Source organism: Anguilla anguilla, chromosome 1 (assembly GCF_013347855.1).
Source record: "Anguilla anguilla isolate fAngAng1 chromosome 1, fAngAng1.pri, whole genome shotgun sequence".
NCBI lineage: Eukaryota > Metazoa > Chordata > Actinopteri > Anguilliformes > Anguillidae > Anguilla > Anguilla anguilla.
The window spans coordinates 4,631,630-4,650,827 of NC_049201.1; the positions used below are offsets into that span (position 1 = coordinate 4,631,630).

The following is a 19,198-nucleotide window of genomic DNA, read 5'->3' on the forward strand; positions in this document are numbered from 1 at the left end:
TTTCCTTTTTTTTTTTGTTTTTTTTTTTTACATTATTTTAAAGCACCCACAAATTCCTGTTTCCAGATTACCAGCGTCACATTATAATCACAGTACCAGTACCCGCATCGCATCACATCAACTCCCCTTGGATTGATTTACAGTTTGGTCCACCGCTGTAGCTAACCGCTGACCTGATTAACTCCAGAGATATGTTTGTGACTAATTAAAGTGCATAAAGGCATCAAATGCTCCAGAGAGAACTGGGGTAAAGAAGGCCACTGATTCCCATTCTCAGAGGCTGATGTTCCACCATTACTTCATCGTTTTGCAACGCAAGGGTTCTGCTAAATGAGTTACAGACCGCTCGATGGGTTCTATGTCTCCCTTTGTTTTTCCACATTAAAATCCGACTTGCAGTAACTCATGCAGCATCCTGGTGGGTCCGAGCTTGACTGTAGATGCACAACAACAGAAGACCTCCATCGTTATTAACATGTTACAACCTTTTTGTAAATGTTTTATCTGCATTAATAGCAAAAAATTTCTAAAATGGCTAACATTTAAGTTTGACTTAAATATATTGTATTTCAGCCCATGTGTTTGGCCGAAGCCAGACTAGGTGTGGTGATGTAGGTTATTCAGGTAAGAGGGAATGTTAAGCAGCAGTCGAGGGTCAGTGTTAAATGAGTAAGCGTTCACTGCAGCACACAGAGTTCTTCGTCTGAGGTCGGCATGTTGGGCGGGCTGTCATGGTCCGCACAACCATTCCGTGACACCCCTTTTTACGTGAGGTCATCCGGGCAGAACAAAGCTGACCCCCGGGTCAGCTGATCCCTGTACGAGCGATCGTCCAGGGTGGGTACCTGAGACTGACCCTGGATCAGCTGCACCTTGCCTTCCCCAGGGTCAGCTGGAGCACACCCTCTTTCCTCCCCACCCCCACCCCTCGAGCTCAACCTGCTGTAAAAAAAAAACTGTCCCTCCTTCTGTCTTTACCCGAGAGAATCTGATCTCTTGTCAGTCTCCTCCAAGAATGACCTTCTTGTTGACCTTGTTGTGATGAGTTTGACCTTTTGACCCTCTCTGCCTCTCTTTCTCTTTCTCCTTCTCTCTCTCTCACTTCTCTGTCCCTCTTTCTCTCACTCTCCCTCTTTCACTCTCTCTCTCTCTAACTGTTTTCCCTTGTCTCTTGCCCAACTATTGACATCTTGGTCATTGTTTCTCTTACTGCTTCCCAACCCCTGTTGTCAGATGGGCTGTTCTGTTGTCTAAAACACTTGATAGGTGGACAGGTGTATATAATCAGAGGTGAGTCTCTGCCGCCAGACCCAGGCTTCTGCTGGTCCTTCTCTCCACTATCAGTGTTGGACACTGTCTCTTTCTATCTTTCTTTTTTTCTTTCCTTCTCTTTCTTTCTTCCTTGTTTCATTTCATTCCTCTGATTCTCTCCTTATTTATTTTTTCTTTTTATTCCCTCTTTCTCTGCCATTACAGGTGGATTTCTTTCTCTCTCTCTCCCTCTCTCTCTATCTGTCTCTCTCTCAGTGTCAGTAGGCTAGAGAGTGGCAGCGTTTTCTTCCTGGTTGCTGGTTCCCCTGTAGCTTGGAAATGTTCAGACACACTGTGTATCCTTTCAGTGTAATTATGAACCGCTGCAGTGCTTTCTGTGTGCTTCTATGACACAGTTAAAAACCACAGCCAGAGCCTGTCTACCAAAGTTACTCATATCAAAGGCATAGCATGTTCTACAGAGTTTCTGTCCGTGAGAGACGTTTCAAACTGTAGTTACTCTAAGGCTAGTATTACTGAGGGAAAAGAAACCTTCAGACCTTTTAGCTGACGCTTATAAATAAAACTGAGCCATTCCATTTGTGGATTCATGTCAGGCCAGTGGACCCCTAATGCTTTATCAATATTTAAATTCTAAAGCACCTCCGTATTTTTAGCTGTGCTGGCAGCAAATTGCCCCCGGGGGTGGTAAATGTTTGATTCCGAAAAGCCCTTAATCCCTTCTGTGACAGGAGACCGCATCCATAAAGAAAACCTGCCAACTCTAAGCTGTGTGTGTATTACAATCTATTCCTCTCTTCCTAAACCCCCCTCCCCCCCCCCCCACGGGATCAGTGGGCCGGCCTAACCCCCTGCAAACCCCCCCCCCCCCCCCCCCCGCCTTGCTCTTTGGTACCTTCCATCGCATCGCATCCCCTGCTCAGTCTGTGAGTCTTGTCCGCCTGCTTGCTTCTCTTAACACCTGCCTTGATGCATTGTGGGTCGCCTGCAAGCCCTGCTATGTGATTGGTGGCTCTCCTCGGGGGTGTGGCAATTTTTTAAAATTTATTTATTTATTTATTTTTTTGCTTGGCAGTCAGTCATATTTGTCGAATTTGGCATTGTGAGTGCTTTCGCGACAGACCACCACTGCCGATATCACTGCAACTGCCTGCAACAGCAACAACTGAACGTGAGGGTGTACGTTTTTCACCTCATGGTGTAAGACCCTAGTTCCTCCTCATACTGTGCCTTTAGAGAATGAGTTCAGACCAGCCGGTTTCAACCGGTTATGATTCAGGGACCCCCTACCCAGGCTCGACGGCATCCAGGAGACCCCCGTCATAAGTTAAATACGGGTTATGGGATGTGGGGGGTGGGGGGTAATGTAATTGTGGACCAATGGAGAGACCCCTAGATCCTTCTGCATCAGGAACACAAAAACTTTCAAAAATTACAGAAACTAGGGTGAGGGGGTACCCGAATCGCACCTCGTATCCCCCACAGCGGGAAAAACATTCACTCGATGTCGCAGAAACTTCTGGAAAGAAACCCATTCTACCTTCTGGACTGTGCATGTGCAGTTGTAGCCCTCAGGGTAGTGTAACAGATGACTGAGGTTTTGAACAGAGGGGCGCGAGGTCCATATATGGGCATAGGATACTCCAGGTAATTTCCTGTATGGTACCACACCAGGGATAACCTGAAGGAATATCATTTGAAAGCCGTGTCTAAAATGGACGCATTGTTGCTTGGAAGAATCAGTGATGACCAAAGTCAGTCTAAAATATGGAACCATTTCTTGATTTTCTGTTTCGGAAAATCCGTCCAGATTTAGCCTAAAAAGATGGTTGTCAGTCAACTAGTTAACCACTTACACAGAGAATGGCAATACAATCTAAACTGGGGGGAAAAGTTTTTTCCCCCCCCGAATGAACATCTAGTTGCGTGAATGAAAATCAATTCCAAAAACAGAATTACTTATAAACATTGTGTAGAAAAGGAACAACAATGCCAATGCTAACTTTTTAAGCCACTTCAAAGGAACGGTTACCCAAAGTGTGGAGCTGAAGCTTGAGTTTTCGTCGGGGGGGGTAGCTCCGGGGGTCTCTAGAAACCCGTCGAGCACACGCAGCTGGGGCGGAGGCAGTCAGTCACGTTTTAACCGCCGATCGCAACCCTCGCCGCGTTTAGCGCAAAAAAAAAATAAATATACAAAAATAAAATACAAAATGGCCGCCGTAGCGTTCCGCTCCTGTGCGGGGGGGGGGGGGGGGGGGGGGGGGGGGACTTGAGGCTTTGACAGCCCAGCGGCGGAATCCGCCTCGGCGGCGGTGGCGGCGGCGACGGTGGCGGCGGAGGAGAAATGGAAAATCAAGGCCGCTTCATCCAGCCCTTTGTGCAGCGTGAAAGCAGAAGAGCCTCTTTAGGGCGGCACGGGGGCGGAGCCTCAAAAGTCGCAGCTGGCAGCGGTGAAAGCTCCGCTGTGACAAGACGAGCACGCTCCTGACACGAAGGGGGGGGGGGGGGGGGGGGGGGGGGGGGGGGGGGGGGGGGGGGGGCGGGAGAGTTAAAAGGCTGGGGGGGGGGGGGTATGGGGTGGCGACAGGGGGTTTGGGGGGAGCGGGGGGGGGGGGGGGGGGCGCAGCGTGCTTATGCAGGAGGGAGAACGCGCCCTAGCTATTAGCGTTATTATTATTAAGCTGGCTTTTGAGCGGAGGCGGAGGCGGGTGTGAATAGACGCGCGCGCGAGAGTGTGTTTGCGATGCCTTTTGTGACCGCCGCACACCCGCCCGCCATTTTCAACCGCCCCGCTTTTGTGTCAGCCGCCCCATCTGGATTCTGGCATGAAATCACAAAAAACAAAAACTAATAAACAAACAAAACATATGATTGTTTGAAGAAAAAAAAAATGTAACTGAGTAGCAATGGAAATAGATTTTCCTTGCCCCCCCCCCTTCGCTTCCTAGAAAGCTTGTTAGAATTTTTCCTTTTTTGTTTGCGTGAATAAATCATCAAGTGCTTTATCCCAACCCGAGGTGTTGCGTCACTATTAGAGGAGTGCAAAAGGCGAAAAGAGGTATTGAAACGGAAAAGACGCACCGAGGCTGAGCTTATCCTGACAGGAAATCAAAGATCCTTCTGACACGGATGGAGAGCATCGCATTTATCAGAAACTGAAATTAATTGAGCCTTCACGTAAGTAGTGAAATATGGCTGCTATTTATATCCAGCTTCTTTTTAAGCGTTTGAACAAAAAAGGACAGATGAAATGGAAAGATTTACTTCCGGCCAATTCAAAAAAGTGTGATCATGGGGTGATTCAACCGTCTTGCTGGAGATTAACTCCTTTATAAAGACAATACCCTGACTGGCTAATTCATTGCCTGTTTCAATTAAAAATTCTCTAAAATATATGAATTAAATATAAAGCCCATCAAATTACACCTCTTGCATGACATCAAAAATTTCTCTATCCTGTGCAGTTATACTTGATAGAAGGGGATACCAGTACGGGGTTAATTGAAAACAATTAGCTTGTAATACAAGCTGTCAATTTGATGCATTACGTCCAGTATTTTTTGCAGAGTGACCTAGAGTCATAAAGTCCTTATGTGACTGGGGCTTTAGTAACAGTATAAAGAAAAGTCATTACTGTAACCATGGAACCCATTCAGGTGTGTGGTATCATGATAGATGTTTTCAGGTGTGTGGTATCATGATAGATGTTTTCAGATGTGTGGTATCGTGATAGACCGTGTTTCTAGCCAGTGGCAGGGAAGTGGGTGCAGTAGCTGTGTAATCAAATGCACTTGTCAATCATTAACTTGCCCCCTCCCTTCTCCCCCTCCACCGCCTCTATGCCCCTCCCCTTCCATAGACACCTATGTTAAGCTGACCCTGTTGAACTCTATGGGCCAGGAGATGTCCAAGTGCAAGACGTCCATCTGCCGGGGCCAGCCCAACCCCACCTACAAGGAGACCTTCGTGTTCCAGGTGGCGCTGTTCCAGCTGTCGGACGTGACGCTCATCCTCTCCGTCTACAACAAGCGCAGCATGAAGCGCAAGGAGATGATTGGCTGGATCTCGCTGGGCCTCAACAGCTCGGGCGAGGAGGAGCTCTCGCACTGGACCCTGATGAAGGAGTCCAAGGGCCAGCAGGTGTGCCGCTGGCACAGCCTGCTGGAGACCTAGGGGGAAGAGGAGGAGGAAGAGGATGATGAGCAGGCGGGGGGGGAGGAGGAGGAGGAAGGAAGGGAGGGAGGCAGCAGAAATGGAAGCTTCTGGAAAACGCTGAACTGTCCTCCAGTGGAACTGGAGAAGCGTTTCGGGGTGGGGGGTGGGGGTGGGGTGCAGTGCCGGTGTAGGCCCAAGGTGGGTGTGGCCTGGAGGTTAGAATAATGCCAGCCTGTGGAATTTAAGAAAAGGCCTGACCTGCCAGAGTCTGTTTCTCAAACGGGACACTGAAGAGGTTGAGGACTGGGCTGAAAGGGGGAAAGGCGTCCTGCTCGCTCCTGGTGACCGGTGGGGCTCCCCGAGGCAGGGGGTGTTTTTTGGGGATGTTTTGTGCTCTACCCCTCCTACAGCCATTAAGCTCGTCCACCGAAGGATCACTAGCACAACATGCACAGGTACAAGGGCACGAGGAACAAACAGGTTCATCTAAACACCGCACACAGCCAGCTCCCCTGTCATATTCTATATGAATCAATAGCCAAGGGTATGAGAGCCTCTCACACGGTGATTTTACAGCCCTTTAAATGAAATGGAAGGGGCAGTGCTCCGTGATCATGCTAGAACCTTACGACAGGGCTGCCCAACCCTGTGCCAGGAGATGTACGGTCCTATAGGTTTTCACCCCAGCCTCAACAAGGCACATCTCACTCAGCAGCTAGAGCAGGGCTGTCCAGCCCTGTTCCTGGAGATCTGCTGTCCTGTAGGTTTACACTCCAACCCTAACAAGGCCCATCTCACTCAGCAGCTAGAGCAGAGCTGTCCAGCCCTGTTCCTGGAGATCTGCCGTCCTGTAGGTTTACACTCCAACCCTAACAAGGCCCATCTCGCCCAACAGCTAGAGCAGAGCTGTCCAGCCCTGTTCCTGGAGATCTACCCTTTCCTGTAGGTTTTCACTCCAACTCTAACAAGGCACATCTCACCCAACAGCTACTGCAGAGCAGTGTTTCTCAACTCTATTCCTGGAGATCTACCGTCCTGTAGGTTTTCACTCCAACCCTAACACGGCGCATCTCGTTGGAAAGCTAGGGATCTCACTGAGCTGCTAATTAGCAGAATCCGGTGTGACAATGGGAGGCGCATGGGATTTGTTTCGAAAGTGAAGGAGAAAAAGATTGAGTGCAGCTCAGAGACCGTAGACTGCCACCGTGGTGATCGTGCATGTAAGGCTGAGGCTGAGTACGTGATACCAGTGCCTATTAACTTTAGACATCAAGAGTATGCTAATTGTTTTTCTTTTTTTGGCTTTCACATCATTCGAAGTAGTTCAGGTGTGCGTCCACACCTGTCACCTGTAGTTTAACGCAAGTGCATGTACGCACATGTTGTAATGAACACTTGGTATCGGCCTAAAAAAAACCCTTTTAAAACAACAGGGTAAATCGGTTTACATTTGGGGTAAGAAAGCATTCCAGTAAACTCCACCGTGGTTTCCATTATGGGGTGGAAGTGGAAATTAAGCTTTTCATTTTCTTATTGGACTTCTTGTTATACAAATGAGAGTGCACATTGTACACATTGTGGCGAAGTTATCTCATGATTTTTTTTCCCCCGTTTTGTTTTTCCAATAATATTGATTCCACACAATGGCATGTAGCTGAAAGTCTGTCTTTCGCAGAATTTTAAAGTCCACTTCTATCAAGCTATCCACCCAATGCTATTTTGTCATTCCTATGGAGATACAAGTCATCTTTGATTAATTGTTTGGATGATAGGCCTTTGAAGTCGAAAGGAAATGGGGAGAAATGTAGCCTCAGCTGATGGGAGAGAAGGAAGGCTCCATAAACCAGTAATGATTCAGCACAATTCCCCTTGAGAGATCTTACCAATGCCATGAGTAAAAGTAAGCGCAGTTCACCAGAGGTCCCACACAGAGGGGCAACTAAAAGAAGGAAATAAATGAAATTTATAGTAACAGATAATGTTGGTCACTCCTGGGTAAACTTAGCAGTCGCTAAGGTGGAACATCTCTGGGGTTGTGAGAAACTATAAACACAATGTTGGTGGTTTTAATTCTTATTGCTTGATGGTATTTTCATTACGACTATTGGTTGGTTTTTCTCTCCCGAGTTTGATATTGATCTGTTTTCTGGATATAATTTTCAGGGGTATTGGTTGCGTTTCTCATGCAGCGGTGCGCAGTTAGCATACGTTAGGCCATCTCTGAAGACCCTTTTTTGGCCGTCTGCTCCTCCTGTAGAACTCTGCGAGGCGAATTTCAGGTAGGCAGGAGAGCGTAGCGTTGCGAGCTCGTTAGCTTCTCTGGAAAAGACTGTTTGCCCCGCATATAACGTACTGTAATCGTACTGATACAACTTTATGGCACTCTTTGAATTATCCCTGGAAAGCTCCTTACCATGGTATTTTCAAACTGCACTAATTATTATTATTTATTTATTTGATTATTATTATTATATTATGACAACCAAGAGGCAGTATGCTGTATGGGTTTTAATGTACTCTGTGGGAAACCTTGGCTTTGTAAACAGTAGAACTGAAGTGAATGTTAAAATTATGCTTTCACTACGTCCTCAGGCTAGGTCAGTACCTGGCCAATCAGACGCTCTGTCATCAGCTCGGCTGAATGCTGTTTAATATGATAAGGGTTCCTTCTCTTGTGTCTGACTATGTGAGCATCGACAGTACGGTTGAAGAGGTGGCAGTTTGCCCAGCACCTTCAACACAGGCTAATTCCACTCCGGCTGTGTGCGTCTTCTGCTGCTCTTCTGTCTGACGTGTACAAGGTTGGTGTTCCAGCATCCTACATAGGTGGCCTCAAGGTGGCAGTAATGAGCACTCAAGGCCCCTGCCCATTTCTAAACTCCCCTGAAGGCTGTGGATATTTACCATGAGCCTGTCCTGACTGCTACAGTAGAGCTCAGTGCTGTTCTGGGGGCCTAATTTAGGAGGCTCTTATCACTGCCTTTAGTGTGTAATACTCTAGTGAGTGATTTGGCGGGAACTGTTTCAGCTGGGAGGGGTTGGATGGCAGCGGTACTCTTGGCTGTGGGCTGCATCACCGAATCCTCTCTCACTTGCCTTATAGAGGGGCGTGGCCTGTGCACAAAGGGGGGCGGGGCTTCCTGTGCTTATCATGGGCGGAGCTTAGGCTCAGATCCTATCTGGAGCTGTAGGGGGGGGAATCAAGAGTTTTCTCTGGAGCCGAGGGGGTCCACACATGCACACACACATACACTGTACCTCCAGGCTCACACACGTACTGTTCCTTGCGTCCACACGTTCACAAACACACACACACACATACACACACGTGAAAAGCACACAGCTACAGAGGTTATACACTGAGGTGAAGAGAATGCAAAGTGATGTGCTATCTGGCTGTTTTAACTAGCGGCTAATTTTAAGGAGCAGTTTCTTCTGAACTGGGGGCGGGGACAGGCATGCCCAGGCAGGAACGAACCCAGCCCATCCTATTGCAGAAGGCTTTCGGCCAATCAGGCGAAAGCTGTGGCCCGGTGCTGATTGCGGGCCCACTGGGCTCAGAACCGCCACAGGAAGTGCTCTGTGCGTGTGTGAGCTGCGACCAGTACCATAGATATCCGTCTGGCTTTGGAGCCATAGCTGACCAATGTGCTTTATACAGCCAAGGCTGACTGTGCTCGCTGAAATGGTGGACTAACAGGAAATAACAGGAAAACCATCGGCAGTCTTGAGCAAAGTGGTCTCATTGGCTGAGCCTGTCATAACAAGGTTAAAACATGGCTTGCCTATTGGCCACAAAGGCAAGTTTGTCGTATGGACAGTACCATTGTACAAAAATTGAGGGGTGGCATGTGAGTTTTATAGGTAGCTACAGGTAGCTTCCTGTGAGACAGGAAGGGGCGGAGCCCTATTGCTCACTTAGGGTAACTGGTTTCTCAATCTCTTTGCGATCTCCTTCAATTCTAATGTATTTCGATCAAGATACTTCTAACCTATTGATTGTTGCATACTGTATACTTTATATAGATTTTTTCCTATCTATTTTTATATTAAAGAGAACATTGAGACAAGATGGTGTCTGGTATAAGTTAAAAGCTCTGTGAGCAATATGATTTTGGAGGTACGTACTTTTAATCAGTTGGGTTTCTTCTTCCTTTGTTAATTAATCGATTGTGTCATTTTCTCACAAAAAACTGAAGGCCGGTTTTGCTCAGAAAGCCATCAGTTGGTGAGATGGTTTGAGGTTTTCAGGATGCATAAGTTTCATGATATCTAAGCTACCATTGATGACCACTGTAGTCTCTGAGATCCAATCAGATTGAAGTCTTCGATTTAAGTCTTGAGTTCCAAGAGTTACAGGACGAGACGGATCATGTTGATCAAACTAACATGTAGCTCGTTGTTATGGAAACGGTCATTCATTAGCCATTGGCTGTGATTGCTCGGCAAGTTTTTGAGACGTCCACTCTCCTCTCACCTGCTGCTGGAGTTCTGGTCTGAACTGGGCCTAACAGACCAACAAAAAGTTTTTACAGTGATCTCCGCTCGCTTCTGTGGTCATGTTTTACTTTTCAGATGCAGTCTAAATGGGGAATAACAAAAAAGAAGAAATATAAATATGTACAAAATGGGGGTTTAAAAAATGTATGGGAAAAACATTGTTCCTTAAGTGTGATATTGTTTCTCGACTGTGCTGATGTCAGCGGTGGTATTGATTATGAACTGTCTCTGGTCTCATACTATCCCCATTGAAGATGTATTTTAAAAAAACAAGAAAAACTCAAAAAAGAGAAAAGAAAATCTCACTCAGCCTTGTGAACTGGTACGCTTTGTAAGGACAAAAGCACATCTTTACAGCACAACAGTGATGAAACACACCTTGTGAAAGGCAGCAGACAAGGAACGTCCCCCAAATGCACGTTTCACGTGTCCACCTCTCGCACACTCTCTCTCGCACGCCCATCTCTTACACAACCACTTTCACATGAACATCTCTCACGGGGACCTCTAAACTAAGCGTAAGAGCAAAATCGTTCCTCGTCTTAAACCGATCAAGGCTGCATCGTTTTCACATCGTACTCAAGACTGCGGGATCAGGACCTTTCTTTGCTCTGAATTTTGAGAACTTTTTTTTTTCCTTAAACCTGAGAGACTGAGAACATGTGGCGAACAAGGCTTTTCGCTGCCGACGGTTGGCTGCGATTCGCGTGTGACCTAATCGCGCATTCGGCCAATCGTCTCGTCCGAATGTGTGATCCTGGTGCTAATTAGAGTCTGTTAAATACAGACAGGGAGGAGCAGGAAAAATGCTCTTGTTTCTCAATGAGGAAATACAGGTCTGGAGAGAGGTCTCCTAAGGATACTAATATATTGTGTCTGATTGGGTTTCATGCCTCTCCTTCAGTCTTTTACCTAGTAAAATGCTTTGCCTTACTCTACTGATAGACTGATAGAGCAATGGGCTTTTTTGTATAAATCACATAAGTATATACAGAAAAGCTTTTTTTGTTATCTTTCTTATAAAAATACGTTAAGTATTCCCTTCTGTGACCAGTAGATCTGAGCTGAAATTCTGCTCACCTACAATATGCCTTTTAAACTTCTCAGCATTTCTGATTTTGGCGAACACGAGAACCTGATCATTGCCTTGCTTTTTGTCATAGAAGAGGGGGCACAGGTGGCATTCTAGAATTTCAGAAGATTGGAGTGTAAAAATTGATTGGAGGTTTACCATTATTGCAATCTCAATTAAATACTTAGCTTGAAAGCTCACTATAAAAACAACTTTTTATATTTATAATTCTTCTGGAACTGCGGTGGCTGATTTTCACCGCTGGTTAGGTTCAATGCAATCACTGTATGATACATACAATTCTTAATAAATTTCTCAGTGTTAAAAATCTCAACAACAAAAAAATAAATAAAAACCTCTAGCCCATTTTATGTGAGTCCAATAGTGAGCAAATATCTCTATTAGATTTCAACTGACACTTAAACTTTTGCTGTGTAGGTTACAAAGCTTATAACCAAAGCATAATGTTCACCCCGTGAAGATTCCATTCCAGATTTTAATGGGTTGTAAAAGGACAACACCAGCTGAGATCGGTGGTCAGGGGGACTTTGCAGACCTAGAATCACACCAGCATTATCCGTTGAAGCATTCAACTCAACCCCACAGTTGCTAGCACAATAGACACGGCACACACACACACACACACACAAACTGGTCTTTGTGTGCACTTTTTTTGTGTCACTTAAATTTTCAAGACTGGCACCTTTTCTAAAAAAAACTTTCACAAGGTGTGTTCTTACTACTGTGGTTTAAAACAAAAACATTTTCTGTGTGTTACTATGCTCTGCTAATTTGTTATTTCCTGATTGATTTACTGGGTTAATTCTTGCTTTTATTTTTTAGTCCTTTTTAAAAAAAAAACTGCCTACTGTTCAACCACCGATTTTGTCGGTGCCTTACATTTTTCTCATTTTATTTTTTGAGAACATTATTATTATTATTATTATTATTATTAAAGACAACATTGTGTCACCGTGTGTAAATGTACTTCTACAGATGTGAATTAATTTGTAATAATGTCTTAACATGACAGTTTATGAAAAAGAGGGTTTGTATGTGATATCATTGTTTTAAAACAGAAACACTTCTACCGTGACATTTGGGCCCAGTGTGTCTTCTTTCAGCTTTTACAAAAAGAACAGATACACTTATTTTGTATTTAGTATTTGCATGTATTTGGCAGGTTAAATTGTGGGGGTGCTTTTCACTCAGTTGCAGAGTTTTGCAGCCAGTGAGATCTACTGTCCTGTAGGTGTTCACTCCGATCCTAACAAAGCACACCTCATTCAACAGCAAGAGCAGGGCTGCCCAGCCCTGTTCCTAGCGATCTACGATCGTGTAGGTTTTCATTTCAACCCTGATTTGGCACACCTGATTGCTAATTAGCAGCTCAACCAGATCTCTAGCTGTTGAGTGAGGTGTGCTTTATTAGGGTTGGAGTGAGAACCTACAGGACGGTAGATCTTCAGGAAAAGGGTTGGACAGCCCTGCTCTAGTATTTTTTTGTTAAAAGTTTGGAATGAGGGAAAATAGACCTGATTGGCTGTGAACGTGCAGACGAGATTACTGGATTAAATAACTGTAGAATTAAAAGAACTTCAAAGCCAGAACAACTTCAAACAACATCTCTGGAACCACCTGCCTCTTGATACAGCAAAATAGTTGTTTGTTGTTTTGTTTTGCTTTTTCAAAAATCTAACAGTGAAACAAAAAAATCCAGTGAGTAACAGCCGCATTCCGTAGCACTGCAGAATACAGCCGCCGGCGTTTGTTTGGAAAGCTTCGGCTTTTGATCCTCTGCAGTTCGCGCTCGCGCCGGGCCAAAGCGGGAGGATTCGCAGGTCTCCGTTACTCTCTGGCACCGCTCGTGGAAATGCGCTGCTCCGCATCCACGTCACGTCCCGAGCAGAGAGGGCCAGCGGCCAGACGGACCCAGAGAAGAAGAAGAAGAAGAAGAAGAAGAAGAGAAACTGCTTGAAGGCAACAGGGCAAGTGGGGCTGCGCTCACCCGGGTATCATAAATAAACCATAGACGTCCAGCGGACACTCTTTGCGGAAAGACACACGCAGCTCACAGCTCGCGTGTTTATTTACAGGCAGTTTAGAGACCGCTGGCCTGAAGCAATTTAGGTCAAGTGTTCAGGTCAAAGATGGCACGGCAGTACCCCAGCTGGGAATGAAACCTGCAACCTCAGGTCACAAGCCCAGTTTCCCAACCACTACACTGTGCCGCTGCCAGTCAGTTGACCGGTGAATAAATTACTTACACAAACACTTATATCACTTATATGTGTGCGCGCACTCATGTGCAAACACACACATGCGCACACACACACACACACACGTGTATGCACACACGCAAACACACGCACACACGCACACACGCACATGCATGCGCGCACGCACACACACACACACATCCAGGTAGTCATCCAGGCACAGATTGCTCTTGTCTTGCGTCCAGGCAGGCAGAAGGAGCAGCTCTGTACTGGAGGTGTGAGAAGCTCCTGTGGAGAAGCCTGAGGAACGTATTAAACTTTAACACCCTCCCCGGAGACAGACGGAGACAGCGAATTAGAGGAAGAGCTGAACTCACGAGAGTCCCAAACATCGCCTCCAGGCATTTTTCCCCCCCACTCTCCCCCTTTTTTTATAAAAAAAAAGATTTAAAAAATATATATTTGCCTGGAATACAGTAAAACCTTGTGTTCTACTGTGATTGGTCCGAACTTGATCGTTGGAATGCCATCTGGTGTGTGTGTGCATGTGTGTGCGTGTTTGTGTGTGTGTGTGTGTGGGTGTGTGCATGTGTGCATGTAAGTGTGTGTGCTTGTGTGTGTGTGCATGTGTGTATATGTGTGAGTGTGTATGTGTGTGTGTGTGTGCGTGCGTGCATGCATGCGTGTGTGTGTCTATGTGTGTGTGTGTGTGTGTGTGTGTGTGCGTGCAGATAATTGGCAACACAGTACCACCACTGAGCGGGAGACATTATTTCTGAGCTGTCCAGGGACGGGGGGACTGTGAGCCATGAGATCATTACTGTATCTGCTGCCAATAAAAAACAGACCGAATTTTGGATGTGGTGCCGTCATGACAGCACGCCCCTCTCCAGCCCTCCTCGGGACTGCCAGAGTTTTCGGCGGGGGTTAATTGTCCTCCTGGATCCCGAGCGAAGAGGGTAAGCGCAGGCAGTTGGCGTCGCAAAGGAAGAAGAATCACAGCACGCGAAACTGAGGCAATTACACGCCGCGGCTCCTTCTGAAACGAGAACAGACCGATTTAACCACGTCTCCGTGGCTGCTCTCCAGATGTTTTGCCCGACCCCCCCACCCCCCCACAGTATCAGTTTTGAGAAGATGGCAGTGCCCCCCCCGTCTGCCCTTTCCATGCCAACATGTCCCGCTGACCGTCGCCCTCGGTTACCACGCAACACGTCGCTGACGGCCATTACGATGGTTTTCCCCGTTTCCCAACTCTCCCCTGGGGCAGCTCCACCGAGAGCACCTCCGTCCTGGAGTCGTAAAGTGCCTCAGAATAAGGGGTGCGTATCCGTGATCGGTTCTTCCTTTTTTAGGACACAGCGGGCGAGGGGACAGGGTGGCACACCGGTGCAGTGGGGTTCCCAGAAGGCCCTGCATCTGAATCCCAGTGGGAAGCTTCCCGTGCGACGTTTGCGTGTTCTTCCTGTGTGTGGCCTTTCCTCTGGGTACTCCGGAGTACTCCGAATTCCACGTTCCGAAGAACGTTAGCAACCCCCGACCAGGAAGCAAGCGGGTTTCATTAATTCAGTTTTTGAATCAGTTTCATTTGTCAAAGAGACGCTTTGCAGAGTGAGAGAAGGAGAACTGCGAGAACCAGGCCTGAACGCCCCAAAAAGCAAGCAGTGAGGTAAAAAGAATCCAACTCCCTAGTGGATATTAAAAAAAACACTCAAGCAGTGGCAAGAAAAAAACTCGCTGCTGGGAAGAAGTCTCAGGAGGAACTCAGCTGCGGGGGGGGGGGGGGGGGGGGGGGGCATCCTCCATTGGCCGGCCAGCACCTTCTTCAGGTATCTAGGGGTGAGTGCCACCTTGTGTACAGAATTACCTTGTGGACCAAGCTAATCTGAGCCATCCAGGCCTCGATGGGGAGCCAGTTAAGTATTTAAAACAGCTCCTACCTAGAGGAGCATAAGGGTTCCATTTCAGCCGCACCACCGTGCCTGGCTCCAGCTAATCGCGATGCAATTTTGCACCGCATTAGAAATTAAGGGCTCACTGGAACGATATCCGTTTGTGCCGATGCGTCTACTTCCCTGCTATGCTTTGCCACCGGCAAAGGGCTGCCAGCTGCCGCTGACGGCAGCTGTTCTCTGAGACTGTAGCCCTCCAGCCCTTGGGAGTGTCAGTGTGGCACCGCGCTTTGATGATGGATAGAATCCATTCAAGTCAGCATCGTCTGAAAACCCCGACCACCACAAACACGCAACGCACTCGACAGCAGATGTGGATGATGGGGAGACGAGCGGATGAATTGCTCCCCTTACGTTCATCCGAATAATAAAACAGAGATCAGAGACGGCGGGTATCTGTGGCTAATTTATTTATTTGGCGGGTAAGTTTATAAAGAGTTTTGTCTGGAGCAGCCCTCGTCTCACTGGATTGATTCTGGGGGGGGGCGGGGGGTTCGGGGGCGGCGAGTGCATGGCTGGCCACCCATCGAGAGCGCGCGGTCTGAAAGCCGGCGGCCATCTCCGTGAGAGACGGCGGTCCGCGGTGCCAGACCAAACAAACGCACACAAAGGCGGGTAGTCGAACCGCGCGCTGGCTTCCGTACCGGCAGTACGGAGCTCCTGATGAATATCTACTTACTCAAAAGAAACGAAAACAATAAAAGCGTTCAGGGGCCGCGGAATTAGCCATTTTGCTAAGATTGTTAGGTTGCGTAGCTGCGCCCCACGTTCCATAACACATCATGGCACTGCATCCTGATTGTAACCCGGCAACCCCGCGTGGTGCAGCGTAATTGCCCGTTGCGTAACGCAAGGTAGAGGAGCGTTTAGCCAGCAGGATAGTCTTGATCCAAAATACCTTGGGATGGGGGTGGGGTTGTTACAGCTATTGAAAAGGTTTAAAAATGCTAATACACTATGCTATAGGATCCACTTTCGACACTTTATGGAAATATTGATGTTAAGGTCAGGCTGATTCCACGTTTCACTACTGTGATGATGTGATCTCGGCTTCAACATGCTATATGTGTATGCCTACGAATATGGTTTGGCTCCAAGAAATTGTTTCCCTTGTACCACCTCCGTTTGAACAACAGATGGAGCCAGAGTAACGCATTAACGAAGAAAAGCAAATAATGTTTCTAATTACATGACTACACAACTAAATTCAAGAAAACGAATGGAAAAAAATGAGGCTAGTTTTATACAAATTGCCCATGCCGCAGACATAGTATACTAAAATAATTATAATAAAATATTATTGTAATGTATATTGTTGCGTTTGTTACTGCGCTTGGCTAGCTCGTTGTGTTAATGACAGCAAATAAAGTTGCTTAATCGCCCCAATCATGCAATCAGACACAAAAGCTGTAACAAATGCATGAACCTATTTGGACGGACGGACGGACGGACGGATGGATGGATGGATGGATAGATAGATAGATAGATAGATAGATAGATAGATAGATAGATAGATAGATAGATAGATAATCAACAATGATATAATGTTATTAAACAATTATGTATATTGGCCAAGTAAATCAATCAGTAACTTAACAGGTATGCCGATAGTGGCAACGTGTCTTTCAAACTCCAACACGGCAGTGGTGCAGCGCACCCTGCTACCTTCTTTCTCACTATGTTTTTTTCAGTCGGTCGTGGTTCTTTTGACGCTGACTCAACAGCGTGCGTTCGGCTATTTATTTTGGTACAGTATCCAGATATCACGTTATTATGTTTACTTATAATACCTTTGGTTCTGTTCACACTTGTATAAATTTGACACGCGACTTTTAACTTTAAAGCCCGCGGGAGAAACCCCCCAGGTCCAACTATTCTTCATGTGGAAAAGTAATAAGGGACTTTTTACTTGATGAAGAGATGGCTTTCAACAAGAAAAATATATGGGTTTGGCCCAGATCTTTGAATATCTGTCCCTGACTCGTAGCAGGGTGTGTTTTTGGAACTTGCAGCGAGCGAGCGAGAGACAGAGAGAGAGAGAGGGAGAAAAAAAAGAAAAGGTCGTAATGAGCGGAGCTTGGGAGCTCGGATTGGCATACCTCCCAACGCTACTCTAAATAGGAAGCGCAGAACATAATGCATTCTGGAGAAACGCTGGAAAATACGACTCGACACTGGATCAAAGGGGAAATGGGGAACAGATGCCTGGGCTCGTTCCCTCCCCTCCTCCCTTCGTCGGTCACACGTAAAATTCATCTCCAGTCTGAAAGCGGTCCAGCTAGGGACTACCGCTGGAACGGAACGGAGCTGGTTTGAAAAAAAAGTGCTTCGACTGCGCGAGGGATGGGGGCGACGCTCGTGTTTTCTCCAGACGTACACAACTATCATTCCGACCGACGGGGCTGCAGCATCGTCGCACCTTTCTGGATTGCCAGCGGAGTCTTTCCGTCTAGGGGGAAAACAGGGCTCAATGGACGAAACCAACACAACCCGTAATTTCAAGGGCTTTGTTCAGATCCTAACACGGTCAAGAAAGTGATGGTGCCCGCCGCGTTCAGTTTCTGAAGGAAGCTCGGACACAGCGGTCGCATGACCTCGGTGACAGACAGATATGCACCATTAAATGTACAATAGAAGTGATTCGGCGCTCATGCTATTTGACATGCGTTTTGATTATGGTCTATATTGTTCGTGGTATATTTGAGAAATAAGTGATTAGGGTACGATATCGATTCGTCCTGACAAACAGTATTTAGATAGTTTGGTGTGATAGGGGAAGAGCTAAAATATCAAGTGTTCTCTTGGAAAGGAACTCAGGAAGAAGATTATATTTTCAAAAAAGAAAAAGAAAATAAACGGACGCAAGTACATCAACTCAATTCAAGGTAGGTCATCATGTGCATGTGCATGCATGGACAATAAACGTGCATGGGCGACGCTACCCGATAAGGTATCCTACCTGTGGACTAGTGGACCTGTGGACCTAGGCTACATTTTCATTTAAAACTTGAGAGAACACAATCACTTCCTGACAGGCTACGGATTTCTCCATCAACAGACAATATCCAGAGGGTGGAGGGTGTTATGTCGTGGTCTATCACGACACCACATCAGTCCATGTCAGTTTTATGGTAATATTTCAGTTTCTGGAGCGCAAGAGCAACTTAATGAGGCGGAGACAATTTGCGTAAAATTGTGGTTATGTCTGTAGACGTGAGACGAAAACGCCAATTACATTCAAATTAATTAAATAGTCTACGGGTTAAGAAGTACAATTCGAAGACGCAAGCTGAAATGCGACATAAAAATAAAAATCGTAAATCAGTGAAACTTAAAGTGAAAGATATTATTTAGACCGGTAGGCTAGGCTACATAAATCCGTGACCACAATACAATGACTATGCAGCGACAAACCCGTTTTTAATTAGGATGGACGGTTTGCCCAATTATGTCTTATCAAAACCGGTTTGTCAAGCACTGAAGGCTACTTTTTCGACTCGCAGGTGATCACCCGCTACACAAGTAGCTGTAACAAAATGTTCTCGATGTCAGAGTTCTTTGTCAATATGTGTCAAGTTTTGGCATGCTCGGGCAAGTGTAACCGACTCTTTCCTGACTCCCGGGTAATCCTGTAGATGGGCGCTTACGACTACAACGCTCGTCTATTGTAGCTTGTCAATCAAGGACGACGGCGCATCGGGGACAATGGTACTTCCTCAGAATATGAAATAAATGCGTCTTCGTTGTCCCTCCTGGTACAGTGCACTATGACACGTCTCGGTGCGCGGTCTCCTTCAGCCATAACAGCGCGGTTTACGGTCGGCTCGTTGTAAAGCAAAGCCTTCGGTCACGTGCTCGAGTGTGTATATATGATCTCTGCTAATCACTTTTGTGTTTAGATCTTATCACACCGCGTTTCCTATTATCGATGAGCGCACTGTGGTTTTCTCCCAGGTCTGTATGTGCAGGAGTTGGTGGGGTTGTGGGGTTGGGGGGGGGGGGGGGGGGGGGGGGGGGGGGGGGGGGGG

At 46.7% G+C, this 19,198-nt stretch overlaps 1 protein-coding gene across 1 annotated transcript in view; it reads left to right on the forward strand.

Moving 5' to 3' along the window:
* Positions 1 to 12,095, forward strand: part of LOC118210280 (synaptotagmin-14-like) — a 72,407-nt gene extending 60,312 nt beyond the window's left edge. The window contains 2 exon segments of the mRNA XM_035386330.1: positions 1,234 to 1,290; positions 5,132 to 12,095. Coding sequence (XP_035242221.1) covers positions 1,234 to 1,290; positions 5,132 to 5,445 — 371 coding nt within the window. The 3' untranslated portion in view covers positions 5,446 to 12,095.
* The last annotated feature ends 7,103 nt before the right edge of the window (positions 12,096 to 19,198 follow it).